At 39.5% G+C, this 20,352-nt stretch overlaps 1 protein-coding gene across 1 annotated transcript in view; it reads left to right on the forward strand.

Moving 5' to 3' along the window:
* Positions 1 to 20,352, forward strand: part of LOC103046095 (fibronectin) — a 64,213-nt gene that overhangs the window by 21,405 nt on the left and 22,456 nt on the right. Inside the window, exons 13-27 of the mRNA XM_049470116.1 lie at positions 514 to 626; positions 4,200 to 4,368; positions 5,271 to 5,447; positions 5,556 to 5,684; positions 6,627 to 6,716; positions 6,825 to 7,019; positions 9,005 to 9,283; positions 10,775 to 11,038; positions 12,543 to 12,637; positions 12,748 to 12,916; positions 14,343 to 14,429; positions 14,526 to 14,717; positions 16,643 to 16,921; positions 18,149 to 18,337; positions 19,871 to 19,960. Coding sequence (XP_049326073.1) covers positions 514 to 626; positions 4,200 to 4,368; positions 5,271 to 5,447; positions 5,556 to 5,684; positions 6,627 to 6,716; positions 6,825 to 7,019; positions 9,005 to 9,283; positions 10,775 to 11,038; positions 12,543 to 12,637; positions 12,748 to 12,916; positions 14,343 to 14,429; positions 14,526 to 14,717; positions 16,643 to 16,921; positions 18,149 to 18,337; positions 19,871 to 19,960 — 2,517 coding nt within the window. The remainder of the gene's footprint in view (positions 1 to 513; positions 627 to 4,199; positions 4,369 to 5,270; positions 5,448 to 5,555; positions 5,685 to 6,626; positions 6,717 to 6,824; positions 7,020 to 9,004; positions 9,284 to 10,774; positions 11,039 to 12,542; positions 12,638 to 12,747; positions 12,917 to 14,342; positions 14,430 to 14,525; positions 14,718 to 16,642; positions 16,922 to 18,148; positions 18,338 to 19,870; positions 19,961 to 20,352) is intronic.

The following is a 20,352-nucleotide window of genomic DNA, read 5'->3' on the forward strand; positions in this document are numbered from 1 at the left end:
TGTGAGCTGCAGTCGCATTTTTATGGCCTGTGAAAAAAAAGAGTTATTTGGGTTGACGTAATCTGTTGACGTAATATTTATCGCATTCCTGTGGAAGTGATGTATGATGTGCACATATGGAAGTGATTACCGTAACTGCACTGAAAGTCCCGTCATTATTTCAGTGTTACATGATCTCCAGGGCCGAGCCTCCGGGTCACCCCAGGCCAGAGTAGAGCGATGCAGTGGATTTATCCTCCACAAAAATTAGATTTGACTAATTTCTCGTTATTACGAATCGTATTCTGCAGCAGCTGCAGGCTGTTCGATGTTATTTTTGCTTTTGTTGCTTTCTTCTCTCCAGAGACGTTAATCCAGTCCACCTGTGCTGGTCGTTACACAAGTCTCAGTGGAAGCCTGAGCTAAGACGTATTTTTCACTGAAAGGCGAAAAACCAGAACCAGAAAATCCCGCCGCAGTTCCATTCCAGATGAAATGGGTGCTAATCTTATTATTTATCTCCTCCCCCTTCAGTTCCAGTCCGGGTGATCATCACTGAGACAGGAAACAAGCCCAATTCTCATCCCATCCAGTGGAATCCACCTTCATCAGCCCACATCACCGAGTACATCCTCAAATGGAGAGTGGTATGTATAGCTGTTTCTAGCACTTTTATACTGTGGAGTTCCTCAGGGCTCTACCTTTGGGCCAATGTAGTTTTGTGTTATTGTAAAGTTTAAGGGCCTCCAGTGCGCTGGAGGACAAATGTGTGAAAAGTATCTCCATTCATTACCTTGTAGGTAGAATAGAGTATAGATATTAGGGTTTAATAGAATACTTCTGTAGAAGTTGAAAAATTATCAACTCAAGCTTTTTACTTATTAAGTAAAAGTGTTGTAAAAAAAAAAGTACTGGTTTAAAACTACTTAAAGGGGAACAAATGGCATTACCGTAATTTCCAGACTATAAAGCACATTAAGTGACACTAGTAAGGGTGCCTACATCGAAGTGAGCAAGGGTTTCGCCATGTTTCCCTTCTAATAAGGAAGCTGGGGGAGGAGCCTAAGTAAACAAAAATAGAATTCTTACAAAAAAAAACATTTTCTTTCAAAGTTAAACGAGTGCTGGATGTTAATCTACACAGATTTCTCTCCTGAAAACTGTAAAACTGTTTATTTTGGTGAGCAAAGCGCTTCCTTTTATTTACAGTAAGGTTAGATTTCCAGTATTTTGTTTTATTGTGACCGATAGCTGTAGTTAGCAGCGTTAGCCAGTCCCAATTAGCAAGTTAGCAGTGCTACTCAACTCCAGTTAGCAGCATAGCCAGCCCAGATTAGCACTGCCAGCCAGCCCCAGTTAGCAGTGCTAGCCAGCTGCGGTTAGCAGCATAGCCAGCCCAGGCTAGCAGTGCTAGCCAGTCCCAGTTAGCAGTGCTGGTCAGTCTCGGTGAGAGATGGGCCAGCATAGCCAGTTGTGGTTAGCAGTGCTAGCCAGCCCAGGTTAGCAGCATTAGCCAGTCTCTGTTAGCAGCGCTATCCAGCTGCGTTGGCAGCGCTAGCTAGTCCTGGTTAGCAGCCTTTGCCAACTGTACTTAGCAGTGCTAGCCAGCCCAAGTTAGCAGTGCTAGCCAGCCCCGGTAAGCAGTGCTAGCCAGTCCCGGTTAAAGGTAGAGGTCCAGGTAAAATGTTAATGTTGATAATATAATTAGGGATGCACTGGGCTGTTCCCTGTTTTTTTTTATTGAGATCTTAATCTGTAGTTCAGCTTCCCATTTACGCTTAATATGCAGGGAGTTATTTGGCTCCATTGATTTAAGAGTTTGGTATAAATTATAAAAAAAATATCTTACATGGTATGTCACCTAATTTGTAGTAACCTGAAAAAATCAGTTTTAGAAAGTTCAAATTCTTGTCTAAGTTGAGTAAAGGACTTTTCCGAAATGTTTGATTCAAAGAAATTATGTACATATGCAAGACCCTTTTTCAAAGGGTTTTTAAAGCCTGAATCCAACTGTATTGGGGGAAATGTATTCATGTATTTAATTGGCGTTAGAGCAGAGAGAGTGGTTGGGCGACTATATGTTTTCAGTATTTTCCTCCAGACCAAGACTGTGTTTTTTGTCCAGATGATCCTAATAGATGTCAGGGGTATGTCGAGGTTCTTTGAACAAGATCAGAATAAGCAATGTTTCCTTAAACAGGACAGTAAACAGTTAGCGTTAGCCGCTGTTTGCGTAAAGATAGAAGTACAGGACGTAATTTCTCTAGTTCAAACAAACTGCCGTCCCCCTGTGCCCCCCGTCCCCCCCGTCCTTGAACTTCAGGCTTGTTTGCGAGGCGTTTGCAGGTTCTGGTGGAACACAGTCAGCGTGTTGTTGAAGTTCACAGTCTGGATTTAATGAGAGACGCTGTTTATTCAGCAGAGAAGGAAGTGTCTGATGTTTACAGACGTCCAGAACTTTACTTCTACCCACCCAAATCCTCAGATCAGGTGTTGATTCCCGGCACCAGGACACGGGCACACAGGGAAGCCGGGACACGGGGCCAGACAGCTGGACAGCCCTGAATAAATCTTTAATAATCTGAGTTGTGCAACTGACGCGAGGACAGTTACTCTGTGACTATTGACCTGTACAGTATCCTCACCGTCCTGGACTGAACTCACTGGACTCTTGTCTTGTCTTCTTGTGTCTTCTTGTATTTTCTCTTATCTGTTTCTTTCATTTTGTCTCATATCATCTAATCTCGTCTTCTTCTCTCTCCTCTTGTCTCATTTCAACTCTTCTCGGGTTTCCTCTAATGTCTCTTCTTGTCTGTTCTCTTTTCTTCTTGTCTCATATCTTCTCCTTTCGTATTATTTTTACTCCTCTTGTCTTTTCTTAACTCTTCATGTGATTTCTCTATTGTCTCTTCTTGTCTCTTCTCTTTTCTTCTTTTCTCATAATGTCTCCTCTCGTATATTTTTACTCCTCTTGTCTTTTCTTAACTCTTCACGTGTTTTCTCTATTGTCTCTTCTTGTCTCTTCTTTTTTCTTCTTTTCTCATAATGTCTCCTCTCGTATTATTTTTATTCCTCTTGTCTCGTCTCAACTCTTCTCGTGTTTTCTCTATTGTCTCTTTTTGTCACTTCTCTTTTCTTCTTGTCTCGTATAATCTCATCAAATCTCATCTGTGCTTATCATTTCTTGTTTCTTCTCATCTTGTCTTTTCTTTAATAGTGTCATATAATCTTTTCTCCTCACATCACTGTTTTTTTTACCTTTTCTTCTTGTCGCTTCTCTTCTGTACCATTTTCCTATCTTCTTATCTTGTTCTCTTTCATCTCCTTTTGTCTTGTCTCAACTCTTCTCGTGTTTTCTCCTCTTGTGTCTTGTATTTTCTTCTACCTTTTTTCATATTGTCTTGTCTCTCACCTCATCTCTGCTGTTAATTTCTTGTGTCTTCTCTTCTTGTATCTCCTTTTCATGTCACTTCTCTTCTCTACATGTCTTATCTCATCTCACCTTGTGTGGTCTAATCTCTCCTCATCTTGTCTCTTCACCTTCTGTACTAGTAACATATCATGTCATCTTATCTCATCTTATCTTCTCTCCTCTTCTCCCCCTTTTCTTGTCTCAACTCTTCTCGTGTTTCTCTTCTTGTTCTATTTCTATTCTTCTTTTTTCTATGTTTTGTTTTATTTTGTCTCATTTCTTCTTTTCCCTTCTCTTTTCGTCTTGTCCTCTTATACATTTTTTCTTCTGCCCCATTTCCTCTCTTGTCTCTTTTCTTTTCTCTTTTTGCCTTGTGTCGTTATGTCTCACCTTATGTCACCTTAACATTTCTATCCTCTCATCTTTTATTGTCTCTTCTTGTCTTGTCTTGTCTCTTATAATTTCTTCTCATGTCTTCTTCTCGTGTCATATTGAACACGTCTGTTCTGTCCTTTGTCTTCTTTTTTGTCTCTTATCGCCTTGTCTCACCTGGTTTCTCTTCTTCTTGTCTCATCTTTACTTCTTTTCTCTTCTCTTTTTGTCTCTTCTTGTTTCTCAGCCCTGAACAAATCTTTAGTAGGTTAGAATGATGAAGTAGACATATAAACAGTAATTCAGATAAATATAATCTGTAGTATTTTTTACTGTTCTGCGGGGGGACAGGGGTGGGACAATTCTGGAGCAGAAGCTGTTGGGTTTGATTGAATTTGCTGTTCTACTCTAACTGCTTCCTGGTTTTTTTTTTCAGAAAAACACCAGAACCCCGTGGAAGCAGGCGGTTATTCCAGGCCACATCAACTTCTACACCATCTCAGGCCTGAAGTCCGGTCTGACCTACGAAGGTCAGCTCGTCTCCATCCTCCACTCTGGACGCCGCGAGACAACCAGATTCGACTTCACCACCTCCCACGGCTCCTGTATGAAAACTTACACCTTGATTGCTCCTTGATGTTCTCATATTCTCTCATCTACTTTTTCTCATCTCTTATTGCCTCTTATTGTTTATTTTTTGTCTCTTCTCATCTCATTTTGTCTCTTTTTGTCTAGTATCACCTTGCCTCACCTCGTCTCATTTTTCTTGTCTTTTTGTCTCTTTTGGTCTTTTCTCTTTTTGTTTCAAATTTTTGTCTCATCTCCTCTGTGCTTGTCTCACATTGCCTTATATTGTTTCACCTCATATTGTTTCAACTCATCTCTTCTTGCCTCATCTCATCTCCTTCCTTCTTTGCTCTTTGCTCATTTAATTTCTTCTTGTCTCCTCTCTTCTTGTCTTGGATGTTGTGTCTCACCTCATCTCGTCCCTTCTTATCCTTTTCTCTCAAAACTCTTCCTTTTTGTTCTTCCCTTTTTTGTCTTTTCACTTCTCCTTTTGTCTCATATGGTTTCATATGGTTTCAACTCGTCTTTTCTTGCCTTGTCTCAGCTTTTTTTTTCTTTTCTCTTTTTTGTCTCATAACTCTTCCGTTTTCTTCTTCCCTTTTTTGTCTTTTCTCTCCTTCTTATGTCACATATTGTCTTAACTTTTCTCTTCTTTCTGCTCTTTGATCATTTATTCTCTTTTTGGTTTGGACCTTCTTGTCTCACCTCATCTCTTCATACTCTTTTGTCTCTTTTTTCTTTTCTCTTTTCTGTCTTATAACTATTCCTTTTTTGTCTTCTCTTTTTTCATTTATATTTTCTCTTCTCTGTTTCTTCTCTCTTGTTCTCTTCTCTTCTTGTCTCTTTTTTTTCTCATTTTTCTTCTCTGCTTTTGTTGTCTCTTGGCCTTTCTTGAAAAGTACATTTTCACTATTCTCACCATCACTCTTGTCTCCTGTAGTGATTCCCACTGAGGGCATCACGACTCCGCCTCCCCCGGTGTTGGACACGTCGGAGTCGGTGACGGAGATCACCTCCAGCAGCTTCGTTATCTCCTGGGTTTCTGCGTCCGACACCATCTCCGGCTTCAGGGTGGAGTACGAGCTCTCAGAGGAGGGAGCCCAACCCAGTGTGATTGGTGAGCGCTGCTTATGAACAGCTTACGAACTTTACGTCTTTTCTACGTGTTACTCTGCCAGATTTTACCAGTAATTAACAGTGATCTAATCTCCTGTATCTGATGCAGACCTCCCCCGCACTGCCACCTCCGTCAACATCGAGAACCTCCTGCCCGGACGCAGATACAACGTACAGGTGTTCGAAGTTCAGCCAGGGGGCGACACTAACATCATCCTACACACCACGCAGACCACTGGTGAGCACCAGCACACTTATACTTACGCTTTTAGTAAATAAATAAATGATATTGCTAAGTTAGCTTAGCTAACATTACTAACCTAGTCCTGTACAGCTCGTATCTTTCAATTATCATATCAGTTCATACTGTAAAACCAGAAAACTCAGTAAACTGATACCAGACATCACAAATATTGTTAAATGCTTTTATTTTATTTCATTATTTTATGTGTAGAGTGTAAACATGAACTTAAACAGGCCGTTTTCTAAGTGTCTCATATTCTTATAGTATACGCACTCTGATAATCAATGCCTCTGATGCTGCCGCTGCTATTAAAAAAAAAAACCTAATGCAATATGACTTGAATTAACTAAAAACATTAAAAGAAGAAACATTTTACTTTTTATTTGTAATGTGAGTAAAGCCAGTAAAGTGCTTAGGGTTATAGTTTAGCCTGTTCAGAGGTGAGTATTATCGGCCTGTAGCCTACTGCTTTCCCTGGCTAGCACTGCTGGAGCAGCATTAGCATTACCTGCTAAGCGCTAACTCTTTCGCTGTTCAGAGGCGAATATAATGGACTGTAGTCTGTGTTTACCATGTTTTAAAAAAGCTACGTGGGACAGACGAACCGCTAGCTAATATCACCCTGGCTTACCTGAACACTTAGGGATCCTCAGTGTAGTGCTTTTGCGTGGCAGTTAGGTGGCATTAGCAGTTAGCCGCTAATGCTAATGCTAATGCTTCAGGTTTGCTTTGCTGATTTAGAAGGGAAACATGGCGACACCCCCGTTCCTAACAAGTTATGTATGAAAATAGACCAGAAAATAGACGTTTATTGATAGTGCACCTTATAGTGAGAAAAATATGGTGGCTGTTGGTTTAAGTAAAGTGCTGTTTGTTTGGAGAAATTTTTGTCAAAAAAAAATGTTTTTCTTACTCACCAAACTTACTCTCCTGCAGCTCCTGACGCTCCTACAGACCACAGGGTTACAGGTGTTGAAGAGACGTCCATCGTGATCTCCTGGACCCGACCACAAGCTCCCATCACAGGTAGGACCAGAACTCCACCGCGCTGGATTCACACCATACCAAACAATCTGGATCCCTGTACTGATGGTACTGACGGTGTGTGATGTGTGTGTGTGATGTTGTGTGTAGGGTACCGGGTGGTCTACACCCCGTCTGAGGAGGGCAGCAGCACCGAGCTCATCCTGCCCGAGTCCGTCACCACCGTCACCCTGGTGGACCTCCAGCCCGGATCCCAGTACAACGTCAGCATCTACGCCGTGGAGGACAACCAGGAGAGCGTACCGGTGGTGCTGCAGGTCAACACCGCTGGAGAACCACAGCCTGGTAACATCTTCACTACATACCATCAGGCTAAAATGTCTAGTTGTGTCTCTAGCATAAATAAACGCAATGTGAGCTATTTTTTGTGGAAAAAAAAAAAATAGTGCTCCGGAGATCCAGTATAACACTGCTTTAGTCCGGTGGAGGCGTGGGCGGGGGGAACCAATAGGATTTCAGCTCTTGCTCATGAATATTCATACATGCAAACAAATATCGCCACTGATTGGCTAACAGCGAGACGGACAACAGTAGAAGCATTTTAAAATAAAGACATTTTTACACTTATAACAGTCTTTGCGATGTCATATGTTACTTTTCAACATGTGAAATAATGATGAACCTGCTGAATGCCAAATCCACCGGAGATCCTATTTAAACCTATAGTTACTTACACACACAGAGGTCCAGAAATAATAAAGTTCTAATAAATCAACGTATAGACTTTTATTTTTATCATAGAAGTTTATTTTTGAGAACCCACTAATACGGCTCATTGTATTAGATAAAGATAAAATAAGAATAATGAAGTTAATAATTAAATAAATAAGGAAATTAATGTGTGATAAACAAAACAGAGGGTTAAATCAGCTTTTAAGACACATATTTTAGTGTTTAATGTAATTTAAAAAAATATATATTGTCATTATTAGTATTATTATTGCAGTAATATAATTATTATATAATTATTATATAATATTATGGTATGTATTAAATCAGCAGGGCTTAATCTGACAGTTTTTAGAGAGAGAGTTTTTTGTGTGATTTGGAGCAGAACACTGGCGGTTGCTGTGGCGGTGTGTGTGTGTGTGTGTGTGTGTGTGTGCCCTGCGTGCTCTCTCACATGTTGAGGCGTGTGCCAGTTCTCTGCCGCGCTCAGGCGGCGTCTGATTTACACACTGTCTCTCGCCAGAACACACACACACACACACACTTATACACAAACATACACACACACACACACACACACACACACTGGAAGTTTACTGTTCTCTTTATTTTCCTTCCAGATTCATCCAGCTGGCACACACACACACTTAAACACACACACACACACACACACGCACACTTAAACACACACACAGACTTCTTCCTGCTGTTTTCTTTTTGCTTTCTGCGCTTCTGCACTTTTTTTTGGACAATATACCAGTGAACCATTTACTCAGAATGAGTTTTTATATGTGTGAATTTCATAATTATATCAATACTGAGTTTACTGATAAAACTGATTAAACAAAACACTTAGCAACACCATAGCAACCACCTAGCAGTACCATTTTCCAGCCACTACCTGACTAACATCAAAGCAATCATTTGGCAACACCATAGTAACCACCTTACAATTCTATAACATCTATCTACCAATCGCTTATCAACACCATAGCAACCACTTTCCCACCACCAGGGATACCAAAGCAACTGCCAGCAAAACTGTCATTTAGCAACTGTAGCATTTGTTTGCCAACCATTTAGTAGCACTACAGCAACCACCTGGGATATCAAAGTAACACTTAGCAACACCATCTTAAGCACCTGGGATACCAGGGCAACACCATAGTAACCACCTGGGATTCCATAGCAACTGGCAGCAACACCCTAACAACCACATTGCAGCTCGATAGCAACCATCAAGAAACACCATGGCCACCACCGGGGATGCCAAAGTAACACTTAGCAACACCACGGTAGCCACCTGGAATACCAAAGCAACTGGTAGCAACACCCTAACAACAGCTATGCAATTTGATAGCAATCTTGCAAAACCTTATCAACAACTTAGCAATGGTATAACATATTTACCAACACTATAGCAACCACTTTGGTACAGATTGTAAAAGATTTTGGACATGTTGTCTTGAGGTTCTAGTCCATTAACATTATTTTTACTGCTATCATTACTATCATTATTACTTTTATAGTTACTTCTATTATTACTGTTTTTATTTTATGGAGAAATTTAACGACTCGTGTTCTTAACTTCCTGTCCACAGAAGAGACCCCCGCCCCGACGGACCTGCAGTTCTACGAGGTGACCGACACCAAGATCACCATCACCTGGAACGGCCCCCCGAGCGAGGTGTCCGGCTACAGAGTGACCTTTGAACCCGTAACCCCCGACGACAGACCCCAGAAGGCACTCCAGCTTCCCGTCACTCCCAACGCCTACGCCGAGATCACCCACCTGCAGCCAGGAACGCTGTACCGCTTCCACATCTACGCCGTACACGGAGGAAGCGAGAGCCAGCCGCTGGTGGGGGACAGGAGAACCAGTGAGTGTACCTATAAATACCAACCACACACTTTCAGATACCATAACAACCACCTGAAATATCACAACCACCACCTATCAGCACCTTAGCAACCGCCCTGCCAAGGGAGCCATCTAGTTACACCTTAGCAACCATTAGAATAACAGCCAATAACACCCTAACAGCCACTAAGTAATTCCCTAACAACCACCTTGCACATCAAACTAACTGTCAGCAAAACCCTAACAGACATAAAGCAACCTCCTAGCAACCGCCTAGCAGTGCCAAATCTAGCAATGGTTGGGATGCAATAGCAATAACCAAGCAAGTTCAAAGCAACCTGCATCCAGCAACACCCATCTAGCAACTGCTTAGTAACACCGTAGCAACCATATAGGGACTCCAAAGCAATATTGCAACACCATAACGAACCCCTGTGATACCAGAGCAACCACTTACTTACAGCATCCTAATAATTACTTAACAACACTCTTATATTCCTCTTAAAAACCATAGCACCAATCTATTTATGCCAAAGCAACCACTTACTCTGGGATACCAGAGTAATTGTGAGCAACACCCTAGCAACCACCTAGCAGTGCCAAGGTATTAGCAACTACCTGGGATGCCATAGCAGCGCAACACCAAGCAACACCAAATCAACAACCAGTAACACTATAGGACCTATTACTCACTTAGTGTCACCATAGCAACCATCTAGTCATACCAAAGCAAAGCTAGCAACACCATCACAGCCATCTAGGACTCCAGACTAACTACCAGCAACCACCTAGCAACACTTCAGCACCCATCTAAGGACACCATAGCACCACCTAGCAACCACTAAGAAACACCAGAGAAACCACTTGGGATACCAGGTCATCTGCCTACCAACCAGCTAGCAACATCATGGCAACCATCTGGAATAGCAGAGTAACTGCCAGCAACACACTAAGGAACTTCTTAGCAACCACCTACAAAAGCCATAGCAATGACCAAGCAACACCACAGCAACAACCATTATACCATTATATTCACTAAGAAACACTATAGGAACCATCTAGTGACACCAAAGCAATGCTAACGACATAATTATAACCATCTGGAACCTAGCAATCACTGAACAACACCAGAGCAACCATCTAGTGACACCATAGCAACAACCTAGCAACCACTGAGCAACACCCAGAGAAACCACCTGGGATTCCAGAGCATCTGTCTCGCAACCAGCTAGCAACACCCCTAAATTGACTTAACAACACCATCGTGACCACCAAGCAAGATCATAGCAACCACCTGGTGTGGCGGATGCTTATGTCTGTGTAATGTAATCCCTATTTGTGTAGCCTTTATGTGTATAGAAGTGTTGGCCAAATTCTGTATGTGTGTTTTTGATGGATTTACAATATTTCCTTAAAAACACTAAAAAAAACATTTTTAAATGAATGTCTATTAAATGGAATACATAGAAATAGACAGTTAAAACTTATATTTTATTTTATGTTTCCACAGAACCTGACTCTCCGTCAGAGCTACGCTTCTCCGACATCACGGAGAACAGCGCCCTGGTCATGTGGTCTGCTCCACAAGCTCAGGTCACAGGCTACAGTCTGTTCATCACCACAGACGGCTCCGCCCACAAACACTTGAGGATCCCCTCCCACGAGACCCAGTACACCGTCAGCAACCTGCAGCCGGACACCGACTACATCGTGGTCCTGCACTCGGAACAGGGCAGCACCCTCAGCGAGGGCATCCGGGGCACTTTCACCACCAGTGAGTCACTGATATTACATGAAGACAATGCTAATGCTAATGCTAACACTGCTAGTGGCCACTTTTAGGAACTATTCGAAACCTATTGCTTGTAGTTCTAGCTTATGTAGCCAAAGTTTTACTAAATTCAGGTGTTCTGATCGTTTCCTTGACCACAGGTGTATAAAAACAGTCATCTTCTGTAGAATCAATTACGACAGACCTCCAAACTTTAGATTAGCTTCAGATTAGCTTCATGCAGTGGATCAAAACATGCCGCCATTGGACTCTAGAAGAATGGAGATGTGTTTTCTGGAGTAAAGAATCACGCTTCTCCTTCTGGCGATCCAATAGATTAGTCTAGATTTGGCAGTTTTCACGAGAATGGTACTTATGTAAAGTTTGGTAGAGGGGGGATCATTAGTATTATGGTTTTAGGTTGTTTTTCAGAAATTGTGCTCAACCCCTTAGTTCCAGTAAAATAAATTATTAAAGCTTCATCAGACCAAGATATTTTAGACAATTTTATTTTATTTTATATTTTATTTTTTTAATTATTTGCGCAAATGGAATGTAACATCACGTAAACAAATGAACAAACAAACAAACAAAAAACTGTGCAGGCAGTAAAAAAAAGCCTAAAAGAGATTTGTACTTTCAAGAAAACTATAAGAGAAACACAGAGAAAAAAGACCAAGAAAAAGAAAAATAATTGTAATAATAATATGCGTTTACTCAATGTACATAATCATAAATACATATTTAGTGTTTGGATAGGTTACAGTGAGAGTAGATATGTTTTAAGCTGTTTTTTTTTTAACTAATGATGCTAGTGCAGATTTCTAGTTGCAGATTGAGTTGGTAGGCAGAGAAAAAAAATGAGTAAGTGTAAACTGTCCAATTGATGTTCCAAACAAAAGGTTATTAGAAGATCTTGTGGAGTAGTGATAAACATAAACACACTCCTAAACCTTGTAGAAAGCCTTCCCAGAAGGGCTAATGCTGTTATAGCTATAAAGTTTGAGCTAACATTATATTAAATCCTATGGATTCATAAATACAGCAGGAAAAAAAATAGAGAGCACTTAAAAATGATGAGTTTCTTTGATTTTCCCAAATTAAAAACCTCTGGAATATAATCAAGAGGAAGATGGATGATCACAAGCCATCAAACCAAACTGAACTGCTTGAATATTTGCATCAGGAGTAAAGCAGCATAAAGTTATCTAAAAGCAGTGTGTAAGACTGGTGGAGGAGAGCATTATGAGGTCTAAAAGCTCTGAATCTTTTTTGTTATTTCAGCCATTTCTCATTTTCTGCACATAAATGCTCTAAATGACTAAAATATTTTTATTTGGAATTTGGGAGAAATGTTGTCTGTAGTTTATAGAATAAACCAACAATGTTCATTTTACTCAAACATATAACGAAGGAAGACAACGAAAACTTGTAGCACTATAGCGTATGTCTGTAGAGAAGTTAACTCTATATATTTTCCCATTTTTCTCTCTCTTTTTCCACACAGCTCCTCTACTGGGCAGAGCTCCACCCTTCTCCACGGACGTCACCGACACCTCCATCATCATTTCCTGGTCTCCAGTTCCTCGCATTAGTTATAAAGTAAATAGCCTGGACCTGTTTTGCACACTGGCGCAATTTCCCGCCTACGCCATTCTGTACTTCATTGCTAAACGTGTGTGTGTGTGTGTGTGTGTGTGTGTTTCTCACAGTTGTCTGTAAGGCCCAGTCAGGGAGGTGAGGCACCCAGAGAAGTGACCTCCGGCTCTGGCAGCATCTACATCTCCGGTCTCACACCAGGAGTGGAATACACCTACAGCGTCCAGCCAATCATCAACGGCCGCAAGCAGGGCAACCCCATCACTCGAACCGCCGTCACGCGTAAGCACACGTTACATCTGACCACAGTAACCATCTACCACCTAAAATAGTATAGCAACCATCTGACAACCCCATACTAACCACCCTAAAATACCACAATAACTATCTACCACCTTAAATAACACAGTAACCATCTTTAAACACCATACCTTCCACCTAAAATACTATAGTAAACATCTGACAGTGCTGTAGAAAAGGCCTACAGTACCCCATTAACCATCCACCAACACCCCATCTACCACATGAAGTTCTATAGTAACCATGTGACAATGCTGTAAAAACAAACAAAAATACCACATTAACCATCTACCAACACCCTAGCTACAACGTTAAAGTCTTGAGTAACCTTCTAAAAATACTGTAAAAAGGCCTAAAATACCATAGTAACCATCTGCTGACACCCTAACTACCACCTAAATTACTATAGTAACCATTTGACAATGCTGTAGAAAAGGCCTAAAATACCACATTAACCATCCAACAACACCCCAGCAACCACCTAAAATTCTGTAGTAACCATCTGACAATGTGGTAGAAAAGGCCTAAAATACCACATTAACCATCTAACAACACTCTAGTCAACCTCTTACATATCACAGTAACTACAGTATCTAGCAACACCCTAACTACCACCCTAAATACTACAATAACTATCTAGCAATGCTTTAGAAAAAGCCTAAAGTACCACATTAATCATTTGCCAACACACTACTCAGCACCTTAAATACCACAGTCTCCCCCTTACCTTAGATACCACCTAAAATACCACAGCAACCATTTACCAACCCCCTAGCTACCACCTAAAATACCACATTAACCATTTACCAAAACCCTAGATACCACCTAAAATACTAGAGTAACCATCAGACAAGTAACTGTAGACAAGGCATACAATACCACAGTAACCATCTACAAACACCCTAGCTACCAGTACTACGGTAACTATCTACCAACACCCTAGCTACCACCTAAAATAACACAGTAATAACAGTTTTCCAGCATCATAGAAAACACCTAAACCAGCTGCCAACATCCTAGCAAACCATAGTAACCATCTTCTGCCAATGCGCTTGCAACCATCTCTAGAGTACCATAGCAACCGCCTGCCTGCACAGCAGAAAACACCTAAAATACCACAGTAACCATCCGCCAACACTGTGACAAATCTTAAAACACCACAGTAACCATCTTCTGCCAATACACTTGCAACCATCTAAAACCATCCTTCCAGCACAGCAGAAAACACTTAAAATACCACAGTAACCATAGGCCAAGCCCTAGCAACCACCATAATCTGTACAATAGTCTTAGTCTTAGTAATTTGAATAGTTAAATAGTTTTACAGTGTAGTTCCTGCTCCCTCCTGATGTTCTGAAGGTTCTGCTGTTCCTCATTGTTCTCCTGGTTTGTTTTCTATTGGCTGCAGCTCTGTCTCCTCCCACTGACCTGAACGTGGCCTCCAACCCCGACACCGGCGAGCTCAACGTCAGGTGGCGCGACGCTCAAATTCCCGGTAAATATATAGAGTCTCTCAGGCTCTCACACTGATGTGTGTGTGTATGTTGTTGGCTGTGAGAATGTAAATGTGTGTTTTTAATGTTTTCCTCAGATATCAGCGGGTACAGAGTGACGTGTGCGCCCACTAATGGTCAGCGGGGGAACTCTCTGGAGGAGTTCATCAGGGCGGGGCAGACGTCCTGCACTCTGGAGAACCTGAGTCCCGGAGTGGAGTACAACGTCAGCGTCTACACCGTCAAAAACCACATCGAGAGCGAGCCCATCTCCACCACCGTCACACAGGGTAAGACCTGACAGGACGTACACACCCGTATTATACATTGTGAGGTTGATGTGCTCATGGCAAGGCATCATAAAGGGGAGTTGGAACGATGTCGGACAGTGGGTACAGGTACGAAACTGAAACTTGAATGAAGGAAACATTCGTCTGAAGGCAAAATACCAAAAATCTAACACGGTTTATCACAGTTTATTAATTTTGCCACTTTTTGCCCAATATTTAATGCAAAACTACACATAAAGAGTTACTTATCGGCTACAACTTGGGTAGATGGCAATTAAGTTTGGTCGCAGAACAGATATTTTCCAAGCTGTTACGTGGCGGACCACAAAAAAAATTCTGTTTTGGGAAATTAAGTGTAATGGGATGGAGTGTAGCTACAGACTAGTAGCTCTCCAGCCCAGAGGGTTGTTGAACCCAATTGCAGAACAGTTGATCTCAAAGCAGATAAACCCAAGAAAAAAGATAAAAATAAATAAATAAACACATTGCTTCTCACGCGGGATCCAACCCGTGTCATCAGGGTCACGGTCCAATACACTACTACCCCTGCCCCGGCTAGTGAATTGGGACACAGCCTGGAAAAAACGGCCTTATAGGGAGCCTGAGAACGAGCGGAAAAACGCGCCAGAGAGAGACAGAGGAGGAATATAAACAAAAGATCTCAAGAGCACCATTTTATATTTTTATTTGTTCATTATTGTTCATTATAGTTCAAACAACCTCACATGCCAGATGTTTCATGCCCACCTCTTCACCTGCTGTGCTCCACTGTTTCTGAATGGGCTCTGAATGGTCTAATTGTCTTTAATAAGAACACTAAAAGTCATATTTGTATATTAAATATGTAAAACCCCAAATCAGTAAAGCTGGGACTGCATGCAAAATTAAAATAAATGTCTTTGACAGTATGTACCCAAAACCTAAAGGAGGAGGAAAAATGTAGACAGGTCTTGAAGGCAGCATACAGCTCTGAAAAAAATAAGAGAGCACATAAAAATGATGAGTTTCTTTGATTTTACCAAATTGTAAACCTCTGGAATATAATCAAGAGAAAGATGGATGATCACAAGCCATCAAACCAAACTGAACTCCTTGAATTTTTACACCAGGAGTAAAGCAGCATGAAGTTATCCAAAAGCAGTGTGTAAGACTGGTGGAGGAGAACATGATGCCAAGATGCATGAAAAAAACTGTGATTAAAAACCAACCAGGGTTATTCCACAGAATATTAATTTCTGAACTCTTAAAACTTATTTTCTTGTCTCTTCTCTTAATTAAAAAAAAATCTTCTCTTATTTTTTTCTAGAGCTGTATGCTTCTCTAACCTCTCAATGTATTTGTTTCATTACTGTCCCAACTATTTTCTTTAAGAAAATACTGTAGATTTGGGGTTTATTTATAGTTATAATCTGACATTAATAAGCTTTTAGTGTTCTTAAAAAGTAATTACAGACTGAAAAAGAGCCTGAAAATATGCATGGCTTTTCCATATTTCACCATGTTTTTCCCAATCAATGCTCATCAAAATCACTTATATAATGCATCTGATTTGTTTTGTTACAGTATGCCTTTGGTTAAATTATTTAATTGATTAATTGAAAGAATTTCAATTTGTTTAATTTATTTGTAATCTTAAAGTAGCACTGCTGTATTTATTAATAGCAATTTTGTTTGCTATTTATTTATATATTTTATAAAATGACGATGTGTTGATTTTAGCAGAAATTATAAGGAATGTGAACATTTTTGTATGATTGTTTCATATTGATGCATCTCTAACCATTGCATGTTTCACGCTAAGCATTTTTTAAATTGCACCATTTTGATTGGCTCATGTTTTGCACTGCTTCTTTGTCTCGTCCTGCTTGTTTATTTGTTAAACTTTTATAAACATGCTGCGTTTATAAAATACGGTCACGCTCTAGACATACCAAAGGTGCGATACCTCGGCCTCGCCAACGTGAGCGACACCACCATCGGGATCCGCTGGACCGGGCCGAACCACACGGCCGTTACTGGGTACCGCGTCACGGTGGCGGCGGCCGGCGAGAGTTTACCTATCCTGGAGGACTCGGTGGACTCGGCCGCCAGATATTATACGGTGCGCGGGCTGGAGCCGGGCATCGATTACCACATCAGCATCACCGCGGTAACCGAGGAAACCGAGAGCGAACCCACCACCATCACCCAGCAGACCCAGACCGGTGAATTATTCTCTGAGTGCTGATTGGTGGAGGGATAAGGCCTTAAACTCCGAGCTTATTAAAGCCGTTAAGCTTATATGTCATTATTCCGCATTATAAGCTTAATACTGCTGCTTTAATGAAGCGGTGAAGAAACTGCCGCTGATTTACTCTGGATAAATAGTGAAAACAGACAACGAGAAATCAGTGTAACACTGGGGAGGGGCAGTTTGATCACACGGCCACGTGGACTGTATACATGTGCATCAGTGGCTCTACTCTTACCTGTAGTCTAAGCCTTTTAACCCTTTAGACCCTTCAGACCCTTAAGCCATGCTACTGAATAATATATAGTAGATATTGAATCATTTATAGAAACTTCTGAATACTTTATAGTAGATTTTGAATAATTTATTGTAGGTACTGGATCATTTATTGTAAATACTGAATTAGTTATATAGCAGCTATTGAATCAGTTATAGTAGATACTGAATCAGTTATAATAGTTATTGAATCAGTTATAGCAGATTCTGAATCAGTTATAGTACATACTGAATCATCTAGAATAGATATTGTATAATGTATAGTAGATAGTGAATCAGTTATATCAGCTGCTGAATCATTTATAGTAGATACTGAATCAGTTATATCAGCTGCTGAATCATTTATAGTAGATACTGAATCGTTTATTGTAGTTATTGAATCAGTTATAGTAGACACTGAATCAGTTATGGGAGCTGCTGAATAATTTATAGTAGATATTGAATCAACTATAGTAGAAACCGAATCATTTATAGTAGATACATTAGTGATTAAATCAGTTATAGGAGATACTGAATCAGTTAAAGTAGATACTGAATCCGTTATAGTAGATATTAAATCAGCTTTAGTAGATACTGAATCATTTATAATAGATACTGAATCAATTAGAGTAGATACTGAATCATTTATAATAGATACTGAATCATTTTTAGTAGATACTGAATCATTTATAGTAGATACTGAATCATTTATAGTAGATACTGAATCTGCTATGATATATATAACTATTTGCAGTAGTTATTTATTAATTTCAGGTAGTGAAAACAAAACATTTTGTGTTAATACAGTATTAACTTCTACAGGCCACTTTATTAGAAACACCTTTCTTGAACATCCGTCCATGTCGGCCCCTCGGGACTCCATATTATGCGATGTCTCGCTGGTAATTTTTTTATTAACCAATTCTACCCTCTGGTTTAATTCCAGCCATCCCGTCTCCCACCAACCTGAACTTCGGAGAAGTGGGACCCGACTCCATGAGGGTGTCCTGGACACGCCCCTCAGTCCAGCCAACCGAGATCAGCCGATTCGTGATCCGCTACCACCCATCCAATAACGACGACGACAGTCACGAGGTCAACGTGGGCGGAGCCACCAGCACCTTCCTGTTGCAAAGTGAGGCCATTTCACTTTTTATTACATTTTTATTTTTTCACAGCTGAATAAATGCCTAAATATATTTTGTTTTGCTTTTATAAAAGAAGATATTTCAAAACTACACTTTAAAAATGTTTATGGATCGTTTAACCCTTTTAACATCACAGCAGAAAAGAAAAAAAGCACAATAATGCTTATAAATAATGTTTAATGAAAAACACTTATCTCCAAAACAGCAACTTTACAGGAGAGAGAAAAAAGCTTCTAAACTTTCAATGGAAGTCAGTGTAAAAATAATTTATTTCAGTTCATTTTGAAGTATTTCTATTGGTCCATTCATCAAGAAATTTTGGCACAGTGTAAGAGACAGTTTGCCTGTTCAGATAATGTAGTAAACTAAAAACCAACAAAAATGTAGATACTTGTTTTTCATTGGACAGCGACGATTTACAGTGCATCTTAGCGATGCTAGATAGCTAGCTACTATTCTATTAATTTTTATTTTTCAATTTACTTCAACAATGCTACACTAGTCACATGTCTATTTGTACAGCAGTGCAGTTTTAGTTGTATATTTATCTCAGTGGTCCTGTTTTGGTGCTAACACAAACAAATTCTAATGCTGTTTAAAGTTATCTAGCTACCTCAACCTATGTTCAATCGATCAATCACTCAACCTTTATTTTCACTCTGGAAAACATTGAGGGTGACCCTCGAGCATTTAACAACATTAAAGGGATTGAAAACCCTTAATAATAAATTAGAAATAAAAATGAATAAAATAGTAACAAATAATAAATAAAAGAATTACTCATTTTAAATGAACATTTCACATATATAAATAATATATATATATATATATATATATATATATATATATATATATATATATATATATATATATATATATAAAACAGAAAATAATAAAATACCATAAAAACAAATTGACACATAAAAAGTAAAAAACAATTATAAAATATAAAATAAGTAAAAAGATAATAGTAAAAGTAAAGTAAAATGTTAAGAATAATAAGAAATGATTAAATTAATAATAGAACTAAGAACAATAATGAAAATATAAAACATTAGAATAAAAAAAGTTAATAAATAAATAAAATTAAATTAAATAAATTAAAAAAAAAATTTAAATAAGAAAAAGATAAACGAAAAAAATGAATTCAAAACAATCACAGGGTAGTAACCAGGATGTTACTATCCTGGTCCTGTACAGCTCGTATATATTCATCTGTAAAAAAGCCTGTTTGTGACGTGGTAGTTTGTAAACTGAGACAGAGCATGATAAAAGAGATGCGGAGTGCTTTAATCAATTTCATTAGTTTGTTAGTAGTTTGCTAAAACATTAGAGGAACTAATGCTATTTAACTTTTTGGGAAAAAAAAGTGTTTGACTTCAGATATATTAGTTGTTGGGTCATTTTTGTGCAAAAATATTTGTTTATTTAATGCTTCTATCATAAACAGTTATTTATCCTGTGTTATTTTCAGGTATTTTGTATTTAACGGTTCTGTTCTCTCGTGTTGTTGAATGTAGATCTCCTGCCGGTGACGGAGTACCTGGTGAGCGTGGTTTCCGTGTACGGCGAGAGAGAGAGCTCACCAATCTCCGGCAGACAGACAACAAGTATGTTTATTATTTTATAACTGAAAATATAAAATATACAAAATATGATGTTTAAATTTTAGACAGCTCATAAATAAACTAGTTTATGCATACCCGCTAATGTTGCTGCCTATGTATAGAAATATTAATTAGCCTTTCATTGATTTTTGGTGGTTAGCATGATTAGCATGACTGACCAAACCATTCTACAGCTCTGGAAAAAAATAAGAAAGCACTTAAAAATGATGAGTTTGTTTGATTTTACCAAATTAACAACCTCTGGAATATAATCAAGTCACCAAACCAAACTGATCTGCTTGAATTTTTGCACCAGGAGTAAAGCAGCATAAAGTTATCCAAAAGCAGTGTGTAAGACTGGTGGAGGAGAACATGATGCCAAGATGCATGAAAAC

This window comes from Astyanax mexicanus, chromosome 21 (genome assembly GCF_023375975.1).
Source record: "Astyanax mexicanus isolate ESR-SI-001 chromosome 21, AstMex3_surface, whole genome shotgun sequence".
NCBI lineage: Eukaryota > Metazoa > Chordata > Actinopteri > Characiformes > Acestrorhamphidae > Astyanax > Astyanax mexicanus.